Consider the following 12,208-nt stretch of genomic DNA (forward strand, 5'->3'; position numbering starts at 1 on the left):
GATCAAATCTACGCTTCCAGGTGCCGTAAGAAAGCTGCAGAGATAGCGCAGGATAGTTCGCACCCCGGAAATGTTCTCTTTCAGCTTCTGCCTTCTGGAAGAAGGTCCAGGATTATAAAGACCAGGACTAGCTGCCTGAGAAACAGTTTCTATCCAAGTGCAATTTTGGTTTTAAACGCAGTGTAAGGTAGTCTCTGTGGGAGAATATTGTATTTAATTATAGGGTCCCAGAGTTTTTAGGGGGCTAACCAGGCTGGGATAGCAGGCTTGTTGGTTTTTGAATGTCTGATGTAGATTTTTTCAATTTCGTTGTTCTGTATGGGACAATGACAATAAAGATTATCGTATCGTAGAGGGGCCAATTGCCTGATCCAGCAGGGTTCCTCTCAAGCTGTGACCTTCTTGTTTGGCGACAGACGGCTTGGGGGAAATCAGCCTGTTGAGATTCATGAAAGAGTTTGCAGGAGAACTGGGGTTTCAGGAGGGGGAGGATGTGTGAATGGCTAGAGATGAGGAGGCTGTTAAAGCGAATAAGCTGGCCAGGTTGCAGTCTTAAAGACAGGAGTGGGGAAACCAGCCTCTGGCCGGACTAGGAGCTTGAAGGAGATTTGAGAAGTGATAGGGATCAACTGCAGAGATTTGGGAAGTGGGGATGCTTTTAGCAGAAATGGGAATCGGTGGTGGCTGGGAGACGAAGCAGCATATTTTCTTATACCTCCTCCGGGTAGCTGGCAAGCACAGCAGCTCTGAGTTGTGTTCACGCAGGAGATGTGGCCCTTTTATGAGTCATGCGCCATCAGCCCAAAAGGCGCCCGTCCAGTTCTGCATGCTGTCCTCACAGTGGCCAACTAGATACCTGTGGAAAACTCACATGTGGTACCCGAACCAAGATCCACTCTCCTCTCCTATGGCTGCCGACTCCAGCTCCATACACCCCAAGCAGGAGGGTGTTTTGTTGGGCTGGGCTTCTGGGCACCTGTTCAGTGCCCCAACTGGGCGCTTTGCTGGAAAAAGGCCCGTGCATTGGGACACGTTCCGCTCAGCCCCCATAACGGCCCCCTCTGTTTGCAGGACCGAGATCTTCTCCGGCAAGACGGTGACGCACGAGGACATCAAATACGAGCAGGCCTGCATCCTGTATAATCTGGGTAAGGACCGTTCGGCCAGCTGGACCTGCGGCTGCATCTCTGTTTCCAGGAGGTGAAAGGGGCTCCAGGGGAGGAAGTGTTGGGATGTGTCCAAGAGAACGGGGGCATTTTGCAGGCCCCCAGCTGGCTCCAGCCCACTGGCCGGCAGCTGGACGAACTCCGGTCCTTTGGAACAGCATCAAACGGCGACTCACAGCTTGAGCATGCCTTAACCAGCATAGTGAATAACACGCAACAGAAGTGGTGGACAGAGGCATATGTAAAGCATATTTCCAAGCAGTTTATTCAGCGTAGTTCAGGACAAAGAAAACATGTTTGCTCTCTTTCGTGTCCAAGAGCAGGAAGCATAAGCAAAAGCTATACACAAACGGAAGTTCCCAGCAAGCTGCGCTGGAGAGTAAACAGTCATGTGACATGCAACAATCACGTCTGTTCCTTTTAAGGTGGAACGGAACATCAGTATCCTAACAGGAATGACTAAAGGATCATTCCAACAAAAAGTATATTCGCAGAAGCAGCCAAGGATGTTTTGCTGGCAAATAGTCAGCAAGTCTTTCTTGGCTGATGGGGCGACAGCCGTGTCTGCCTTTGCATCCACGAGTCTAGGCTGCTTCTGCGTTCTCTGCCTCAGCCTTCCAGATGTTTTGGTTTGTGACACACGTGAGCCCCAGCCAGCACAGCTGTTATGGGGCTAGCGACGGCTGCTTTAATGAAACTACTCTCAAAGAGAGGCTGGAGACAGGAGCTAGTAGCAAGCCTCTTTTTGTCACTGCCTCTGGCTTCCCTTGTCATTCCCCGAGTCCTCTGGCACGTGGAGAGGGCTGGGGAGAAAGGCAAAGGTTGCTCCGACTTGCTCTCCTAACGGCAGTGAAAGTGGGAGGGTGTTGGGGTGCCCCCCTTGCCAGAGAGCTGGAATGCGTACTTACCCTTTGGTGAGTGGATTTGTGGGTGCTTGGCTGCACCTTTCTCTTAGGAGCCCTGAAGCTCTGGAGCACGTTGACCCCCCCCCCATGCTGCAGCATCTGTGCTAGGTTTTGTGTGAATAGCACGGGAATTATGGTTCAGCGCTGTGTCCATTTGTCTGCAGAGACTGGGTCAAAATGTGTGAGCGGCGTAGGGTGGAAGCTAAGAATATTAAGGGTATTTCCAGTGGTTGGAGGGGAACGCTCTGTGTTTAATTTACACTATTTGTGCAGGCCAGAGAGCAGCTCCTTCGGCTGCAGAACATGGCTTACCATAGCTCAGAATCGGTGCACGCTTCTGTGTTTCTCAGAAGACTGCTTGCCAGTGGTCAGCAAATATTTTATCCAGGCGGCCACCTGTCCCAGCCCCAAATGAAAGATGGGCTCATTTCTGACCTTGTGCTAAGCTTTGGAAGCACTGAAATCAGGGTGATGACCACAGTCTTTGGTTGACTGCTAAGGCAAGTTACAATATAAGGATGGTTTTTTTGGGATGTGAATGTTGCTCTGCTCTAAGAAGCCACATTGTGCTGCCTAATGCAGTGATCGATTCTGATTTGCTTTGGATTTCTGTGCAATTCTGACATTCCTCACCTCACACAAAATCCTCACCTGGTTGAAGAGTAGCGCAGGCTAAAAAAACATGACCTTCAGAACCCACAGATGTGTTAGTTTCTGTTCTTATCACTGTGCAGCCGCTTGGAGTCACAGGACTCTGTTTACATTCCAGAGACCTTTCAGGCTGTTGGAAGTCTCACGGGAAAGGAGGCGGGATGTGACGTTACTGGTTTCCTGTTTCCTTTGTTCAGTTGCTCTCTGCTTTCATAGAGAGAGGATGTCTTTTCTGTCTGCGTAGCTTAGAAATAAAACTCTTTGCAATGTAGCCCAAACCCCTCGTCTCTTTCCTGTGCTGGCAACTCTGCTGAACGGGGGAACGTGCCTTGGAGCCTCATCAAAGGCTCAGGTTGTTAATTATTCGTCAGAGGCGATTCCGAAGGCTCAGCCAGAGGAAAATGAGGCTTTATCAGCTTGGCCGAGCAGAGATGCCGACAAGATGCACCAGTGCTTTCCTACTGCCTGAGCCTCCTGCTCCGACGGTCCACGTTGCATTGCTTCCTGGAAGACTGGCTGCTTTGCGCTGGCCTGTCTGTAACCAATGAGACTTCAAAGCAGCCTTTTGCCAACCTGGTGCATTCCAGACATTTTCGACCGCAGATCCCCTCAGCCCCAGCCACCCTTGGAAGTCGTGATCCATAAGATCTGGAGGGCGCTGTTAGGATGTAGTTCCGTTCCACCTTAAAAGGGAACAGGCTGTTGTGTGTCACATGCCTGTTTACTTCCAGCACTCGCTGGGAACTTCCATTTGTGTATAGCTTTTGTGTTACTGCTGTTTTGCTGGAGACGAAGGGAAGCAGACATGTTTGTTCCGGAACTATGCTGAATAAAATGCTGTACATTATGCTTGCACATCTCTCTGTCCGCCTCTTCTGCTGTGAGGTGATTGACACATTCTGCTGACAGAGTGTGTACGAGTCTCTAAATGTATCTGAGGCTCGTGTCGCTGTTTGATGCTGTTCCAAGAGAGACCAGCTACCGGCCGGTGGCTGGAGCCAGCTGGGGGCCTGCCTGGTGTCCCCGTCTTTCTGGCAGTATCCAAACAGGCAAGAGGTTGGCAAACGCTGCTTCAATGAGTATCTTCACATGTTTCTGTGTTTTGTCTTGTTGCCTGCACTGAACCTTCCAGGACTGGGCAGATGAGAAATGTAATTGGCGATACTTTGAGACTCTCATCTAACGGGGTGAGGAGAGGCACCAAAATATTTAGAAGCAGCCACTGCCGGACACCCGTGTGCTTTTCTGGCCTTGCCACGTTTCCGAGCACAATTCAAAGTGTTGGTGCTGACCTTTAAAGCCCTAAATGGCCTCAGTCCTGTATACCTGAAGGAGCGTCTCCACCCCCATCATTCTGCCCGGACACTGAGGTCCAGCTCCGAGGACCTTCTGGCGGTTCCCTCCCTGCGAGAAGCCAAGTTACAGGGAACCAGGCAGAGGGCCTTCTCAGTAGTGGCGCCCGCCCTGTGGAACGCCCTCCCACCAGATGTCAAAACGATAAACAACTACCTGACATTCAGAAGACATCTTAAGGCAGCCCTGTTCAGGGAAGGTTTTAATGTGTGACATTTTAGTGTAGTTTTGGTCTCTGTGGAAGCCGCTCAGAGTGGCTGGGGAAACCCAGCCAGATGGGCAGGGTAAAAAGGTAAAGGTAAAGGTACCCCTGCCCGTACGGGCCAGTCGTGTCCGACTCTAGGGTTGCGCGCTCATCTCGCTTAAGAGGCTGGGAGCCAGCGCTGTCCGAAGACACTTCCGGGTCACGTGGTGGGGTACAAATAATAAATTATTATTATTATTATTATTATTATTATTATTATTATTATTGCTGGGAAAAGTCTGAGCTGGGTTGTAGAGAGCTTTTTGTGTAGCTCTGGGAGACAATAGAGGCCCTGTTCTTCCTGGCTGCGGCAGATCGTGGGCATGTCAGCTTGCTCATCCCCTGCAGTGGGAATTGCCTGGTGGGAGGAGGGTACAAGAAGCAGTTGCCTCTTGCCGTGTCTGCCTGGAGGGGAAGATTGGCCAAGGAGTCTGTTCTGAAAAGGGGCGTCTCTATTCCCAGCTCCTTGGCCCAGACTGCAAGGGCTTGAGAGCAGCCTCATTCCAAGATTTACCGTATTTTTTGCTCTATAGAACGTACCGGAACAAAAGACGCACCTAGTTTTTAGAGAGGGAAATCAAGAAAGCTTCTCGGGGCTGCGGGGGAAGCACGGGTCCCCCCCCCCCAGCCCCAAAGAGCAAAGAAGCCAAGACAGTGAGCGGGATCCATCCCGCTGGCTGTCTTGGCTTCTGCCATAGCCGTGCAACCTCTCCAGCCGGGAGCTAAACCTCTCCAGCGTGGCTAAAGAAGCGTGGCTAAAGAAGCCAAGGCAGCGAGCGCAATCCATCCTGCTCGCTGCCTTGGCTTCTGCCATAGCCGGGCGCAACCTCTCCAGCCAGGAGAGGCTGCACAAGGCTAAAGAAGCCAAAACAACGAGTGGGATGGATTGCGCTCGCTGCCTTGGCTTCTTTAGCCTATGGCAATTCCCCCACCTCCCGCAAAAGCCCACAGGAGCCGCGCACCCTTTAAGGAGTGCGCGGCTCCTGTGGGCTTTTCTACGAGGAGGGAGAAGGGACTGACTGGCCATGTCAGTCCCTTCTCCCTCCTGGAGAAAAGCCCGCAAGAGCCGCGTGAAGCTTGTGTGCGGCTCTTGGGGGCTTTTCCTGCCTGCCTCCCCCCTGCATTCGCTCCATAGGACGCACAGACTTTTCCCCTTAGTTTTTAAGAGGGAAGAAGTGCGTCCTATGGAGCGAAAAATATGGTAAGTCTCTCAACCATCAGAGCAACTGGGTACTTGGTCAATTTTCATTGGGGGACTGGTCCCCTGACATTTCTGGAAAGATAGCCTCTTTCGCCTTTAGGACCACAGTTTTGAGGAGGAACATTGAGTTAAATTCTTCAGGGAAACAAATTTTTATTTGGCAGAATGCCTAGTTTCAATAACCACGTTAACTGGGCAAAGTGTTTTTATTCTGTTGGATGTATCTTGCTCTGTTACGGCTTTTCGGCTGTGCAAATGAATAATAAAATACTCTCCGTAGTAGTAGGCAGGGGGAGAACGCCTGGGGAGCCGCTGCCTATTGGACGATGCCGCCCCTCACCCTTTCCCTCTCTCCTCCCCCAGGCGCATTGCATTCCATGCTCGGAGCAATGGACAAAAGAGTATCTGAGGAGGTAAGGCTTTGTGCTTTCAGTTCCCCCCCTCGCCAGGTTAATAGCATCAAAGGCACCTCCAATTAGTATTTTGGGGCTTTTAAAAAATCCAGTTTTTTAAAGAGCTTAGTTAAAATTCTCACCATTGTCAGCAGGGTTGCTTCCTATGAGCCCAATGCATGTAGCAGTGCATTTATTTGCTTATTTATGTACGGTAATTGATGGTTTCGCCTTTTTTGTTTCGCCTTTTTTGTAAACCGCTTTGAGTTTTCTACAAGCAAATGGTATATATGGGGGGGTTTTTTGAGAGAGAAATTCAGTTTGTGTGCGTTTGGGTTGATCTTCCTTGGGGGTCTTCTAGCTGGGCTTGTTGAAAATGCAACTCTCTCCCCCCCCCCAAAAAAAAACCCCATTGTGTCTTGCAGGGCATGAAGGTCTCCTGCACCCATTTCCAGTGTGCGGCTGGGGCGTTTGCTTACCTCCGGGACCACTTCCCTCATTCCTACAGCGTAGACATGAGCCATCAGATCCTTAACCTCAATATCAACCTCATGCTGGTAAGATCTGGGGGTGGGGTGAGGGGAAGTTCCTCTGGCCTGGTCTGCCCCTTGGTGAAGGTGCTGAGAACAGAAGGGGAGTCAAAGGGCCAACTAGTCCACTTGCAGTGGCCAACCAGAAGCCCTAATAGGAAACCAGCAAGCAGGATTTGAACACAAGACCCTCTTTCTCCCCTCCTGTGGCTTCCGCTAACTGGTGCCCAGAAGCACTTTCTGCCTCCAACTGTGGAGGCTAGAGCCAAGCCATCGTGGCTAGTGGCCATTGACAGCTGTCTCCTCCATGTATTTCCAAAGCAGAGGACAGAGCAGGGCGACTCATTGTTGTAACTGGGCTGGGCGATTTTAAAATGTGCTTCCTAGAGGTGATCTCTGCTCATGCGACAGTAGCTGCAGTGGACTACTCTCTTGAGGTCACCTGCAGCCTTGCGTCCAAGGCTATAGAACACCGTAACTGAGAGCATCTTGTATGCCCCGCAGAGGACCTTAAGGTCCATGAATAACCATAGTTTAGAGGTCCCGGGCCCTAAGGAAGTCAGACTATCCTCCACCAGGGCCAGGGCCTTCTCAGTGGTGGCTCCGACCCGGTGGAATGCTCTGTCCCATGAGACCAGGGCCTTGCTGGATTTAACTTCCTTCTGCAGGGCCTCTAAGGCAGAGCTATTCCGCCTGTCTTTGAATTTGAACTTAGCCTGATCTTTTATTCCCCTTCCTTCCCTCCCCCTCCCCTTTTTATGAAGATTACCCGCTCAGGGATCCCACAGCTAATTCTCCCCTGGTCTCCTCGCTGGCCCAAATAGGACTAATTTAGCCAGCTAGCCCTGGTGATCATCTGATGTTTATTGGATGGATTTCCCCCTAAATTGATTTTCGAATTCTGAATTTATTGTTATTCACACCTTATACTGTATTTTATGCTGTTTTTTGTTGCATCAATTGAGTGTTTTAAATTTGTTGTTAGCCGCCCTCAGCCTGGTTTTCTGAACCGGGAAGGGCGGGGTATAAATAAAAAATTATTATTATTATTATTGTTTATTTCTTCGTCTCCTGCATGTCTAAAGGGCCAGGCCCAGGAGTGCCTTCTGGAGAAATCGATGCTGGACAACCGGAAGAGCTTCCTTGTGGCCAGGATCAGCGCCCAGGTGAGCAGTTTGGGGAGCCTTGAACTTGGGTGACTAGTGCCTGAAAAGTGGCCTCTCCCTGAGCCTGGGGCAGGTTAGGGCCTTCCTCTAAAGCAGCCAGGTGCATTTTTTGCTGTGCGGTTAGGTTTGCTTGACAGGGCTGTCCCACATGCCCTTCCCGATGGAGCTGTAGAATCAGACAAGACCCCCAAGGGCCATCTAGCCAAACCCCTTGCAATTCAGGAGTCCCAGCTCAAGAATCCCCAACAAATGGCCATCCAAATTCTGCATTAAAACCTTGAGTGAAGGAGAATCCACTTATCTTTAGAAAGTTCTTCCAAATGTTCAGTTGGGTTCCCCTTTCTCGTGGTACGCATCGGTTGGTTCGGCTCCTGCAGTGGGGAAAATTTGTCAGCATCTAAAGCAGCAGTCACTCAGAACCTTTCCTGCCCTCCCAAATTCCCTTCCCAAGGTGGTGGATTACTACAAAGAAGCGTGTCGAGCTTTGGAGAACTCTGAAACAGCCTCCCTGCTGGGGAAGATTCAGAAGGACTGGAAGAAGCTGGTGCAGATGAAGATCTATTATTTCGCTGCCGTGGCCCATGTAAGTATCCCGGGCGGACCCTGCTCTGGTGAGCTGGGCTTCTCCCAACATGACCACCCACACTTCATCCTTTGGTTAGGTAAAGGTAAAGGGACCCCTGACCATTAGGTCCAGTTGTGGCCGACTCTGGGGTTGCGGCGCTCATCTCGCTTTCTTGGCCGAGGGAGCCGGCGTACAGCTTCCGGGTCATGTGACCAGCATGACTAAGGTGCTTCTGGCGAACCAGAGCAGTGCACGGAAATGCCGTTTACCTTCCCGTCGGAGTGGTACCTATTTATCTACTTGCACTGGTGTGATTTCGAACTGCTAGGTAGCAGGAGCAGGGACCCGAGCAACAGGAGCTCACCCCGTCGCGGGGATTTGAACCGCCGACCTTCTGACTGGCAAGTCCTAGGCTCTGTGGTTTAACCCACAGCTCCACCCGCGTCCCTTGGTTAGATAAGATAAGATAAAACTTTATTCGCATTAGCCAATGGTCATAGCAACAGTAAAGCATTACAGTATACGCAGAAAAGGAAGTTTGATATAAGAGCACATTTCAAAGTCCTGAATCAGCTGTCAGTTAGTGGCCCTTATTCTGATTGCCCCGCTATGAACCTAGCGACGGTAATTAATTAATACGTTTGTGCAGATATGGGGCCAGAGATTCAAAATGGAGAGGTGGAAAATAAACATACCCTTTCTGCCTGTGGACTGCTTCGCCAGAGTGGTGCATGCTCTGGTTATCTCTCGCTTGGACTACTGCAATGCACTCTTTGAAGGTGATCCGGAAACTACAACTAATCCAGAATGCGGCAGCTAGCCTGGTGACTGGGAGCAGCCGCCGAGAGCACATAACACCGGTCTTGAAAGACCTACATTGGCTCCCAGTACGTTTCCGAGCACAATTCAAAGTGTTGGTGCTGACCTTTCAAGCCCTAAACGGCCTCGGTCCAGTATACCTGAAGGAGCGTCTCCACCCCCATCGTTCTACCCGGATGCTGAGGTCCAGCGCCGAGGGCCTTCTGGCAGTTCCCTCGCTGTGAGAAGCCAAGTTACAGGGAACCAGGCAGAGGGCCTTCTCGGTAGTGGCACCTGCCCTGTGGAATGCCCTCCCACCAGATGTCAAAGAGAACAACAACTCTCTGACTTTTAGAAGACATCTGAAGGCAGCCCTGTTTAGGGAAGCTTTTAATGTTTAATAGATTATTGTATTTTAATATTTTGTTGGAAGCCGCCCAGCGTGGCTGGAAAAGCCCAGCCAGATGCGCGGGGTACAAATAATTTATTTTCTATTATTATTATCCTTTGGTTTGTGTTGGAACCTGAAGGCTCTTATTGGCTCTGTCGTCTCAACCCTCACCGGGATGGGAGCACTGGAATGAGGCTTTATGGGAAGAACTCGCCTGTCTGTTCCTCCCAGCCCCTTCTGTCTGTGGGGTTATGCGTGTGGGTTGAGCTTTTGATTTCAGCTTACTGCGCGAGGGATGAGGGTTTGTGGGACGGATGGAGGCGATGCCAGTGGTGCCTGGGACCAACCCAGGGGTGCTGTGTCTGGCTGGCTGCTACAAGAACTGTGATTCTTCTCTGTCTTTCAGTTGCACATGGGTAAGCAGGCGGAGGAGCAGCAGAAGTACGGCGAGAGGGTAAGCCTGTTTGCTTCCAAAGTTCTGGGGTGGGTGGAGAACTCACAAACTGCTTGCCGCAGTCGATCTCCTGGATGATGAGAGGCGAGAAGATAGCCATCTTCAAATACCTGAAGGGCTGTCAGGTGGGCGATGGAGCAAGCTTGTTTCCCTCTGCTCCAGAGAGTGGGACCGGAACCAGCAGTTTCAAATTTCGAGGAAGGAGATTCCGACTCAATATTAGGAAGAATTGACAGCAGGAGCTGTTTGAAAGTGGAACAGGCTCCTTCGGAAAGTGGTGGGCTCTCCTTCTGTGGAGGTCTTTAAAGGGAGATTGGCTGGCCATCTGTCAGGGATTTTGAGCTGTGGTCCCTGCATTGCAAGGGGTTGGACTAGATGTCCTTTGGGGTGCCTTCCGATTCTACAATTCCGTGATTCTGCAATAGGTGTGGGGTAGAGAGGCTGGGGCAGGTTTTGCGCTGTCCGTGGTGCTGAACCTTGTAATACAGGCATATATATGGATATGGATGATATAGATACACACACACACACACACACACACACACACACACACACAAACACACACACACACACAGTGGTACCTCGGGTTACATACGTTTCAGGTTACAGACGCTTCAGGTTACAGACTCCGCTAACCCAGAAATATTACCTTGGGTTAAGAACTTTGCTTCAGGATGAGAACAGAAATCATCCTCCGGCGGCAGCAGGAGGCCCCATTAAGTAAAGTGGTGCTTGAGGTTAAGAACAGTTTCAGGTTAAGTACGGACTCCGGAACAAATTAAGTACTTAACCTGAGGTACCACTGTGTGTGTGTGTGTGTGTGTGTGTGTGTGTGTGTGTTTTAACATACCGTTTTCAACAGTAATTAAACATACTTTTACATCTTATTCAATTTTTTTGACTTCCATCAGTCCTGTCTGGAAATTTCCCAATTGAATCTCTTAGTATGCATTTCTTATTTTCCCTATTACATTTCAAACTCGTAACCAATATCTCTACCGTTTTCTACTTTATAACACTTCGTATGTTTCTCCTTACAAAACTTCTTGTATTCCTACTAGTGTAATTTGTTGATTGCAGCTGCTCTTCAAATAATTCATATACTTCTTCCAATCTTCTGTAAATCTCTGGTCCCACAGGTTTCGAATCCTTCCTGTCATTTTGTCCAATTCTGCATAGTCCATTAATTTCGTCTTCCATTCTTCTTTCGTCGGAATTTCTTCTCGCTTCCGTTTCTGGGCTAACAGTACTCTTGCCGCTGGTGTTGCATATAAGAACAATTTAACATCTTGCCTATTAATGTCTTGGCCTTGTAATACAGGCTTCTAATTGACCACAGCTGTCACTTGCCCCAAACAGCGAAACCTTCAGCCTTGCCCTTGTATTGTTGATGTTACAATAACTGAAGGACAGCTGTGGTTGGGAGATGGGGTTAGAAGGGGAGGAGGCACAGGGGAGAGCGAGGGAGCCCGTCCTTCTCTTCCTGACGCAGACCTCCCTTTGAAGCCCTTGCCAGGATGAGTCCAGAAGGAGCTTCTTTTGTTCCCTTGCCACATCTATGACTACCTAAGGCACTAGTCCTCACACATGGCAGGTGTGGCGGAAGCCCTGCAAATGGACTTCAGGCTGCAAGTGGGGCTTCTTGTGATGAGATGACCCTCTGTTATGGCACTCCCTGCATGCAAGTTCTCTACCTGCAGGGAATTTATGTGTGTTATAAGAAAAACTGCTTTATGGGGTATTCCAGAGCCCATATAAAGTCCATAATAATAATAATAATTTTTATTTATACCCCGCCCTCCCCAGCCAGACCGGGCTCAGGGCGGCTAACGCCAAATATAAAAACAATTGATTGAAATACAGCTTAAAAACAAGATTAAGATACAACACTAAAACATTAAAATGCAGCCTTATTTCAGTGGAAACTCAATCAAAACTTTTTTTGGGATAAAAACGTCAGTCTTCACCAAGGCTAACTATCCAGACTGGATAAGTGGGTTCCCTATTGGTAGGAGAAAGTAACAGAGGCCAACCAGAGTATATTGAGAAGCGAAGCGGCCAGTAAGCCTGATTTTTATTCAAGGAACTGTTGCAACAGGGTCCCCACTCATCACACGCAGGAGGGAGGAGAACCCTGAACAATGGTGCACAAGCCCTTATATAGACCTTTGAAATTGCCCACCCTGTTCCCCAAGACCACCCCCCTGAAACATCTTACATACATCACAGAAGGGACGCGGTCTCCAGCAGAAATCCTGTCTTCCAGGATACCTGATAATGGTCACTGATTGCATTACCTGGGCAGTCTAGCCATTATTTTGTGATGGTTAATACTTTAATCCTGAGTCCAGGTCACAGGCTCACCCTATTCATCCACAAACACGTCCTTAAG

General features: G+C 49.7%; 1 protein-coding gene across 1 annotated transcript in view; it reads left to right on the forward strand.

Moving 5' to 3' along the window:
- The window catches only part of PTPN23 (protein tyrosine phosphatase non-receptor type 23), a 56,995-nt gene that overhangs the window by 12,316 nt on the left and 32,471 nt on the right, over positions 1 to 12,208 (forward strand). Inside the window, exons 4-9 of the mRNA XM_083579210.1 lie at positions 1,072 to 1,148; positions 5,884 to 5,933; positions 6,338 to 6,469; positions 7,528 to 7,608; positions 8,060 to 8,191; positions 9,769 to 9,816. Of these exons, the coding sequence (XP_083435336.1) occupies positions 1,072 to 1,148; positions 5,884 to 5,933; positions 6,338 to 6,469; positions 7,528 to 7,608; positions 8,060 to 8,191; positions 9,769 to 9,816 (520 nt within the window). The remainder of the gene's footprint in view (positions 1 to 1,071; positions 1,149 to 5,883; positions 5,934 to 6,337; positions 6,470 to 7,527; positions 7,609 to 8,059; positions 8,192 to 9,768; positions 9,817 to 12,208) is intronic.

This window comes from Podarcis filfolensis (assembly GCF_964270895.1).
Source record: "Podarcis filfolensis genome assembly, chromosome: 12".
In the NCBI taxonomy this organism is placed as follows: Eukaryota; Metazoa; Chordata; class Lepidosauria; order Squamata; family Lacertidae; genus Podarcis; species Podarcis filfolensis.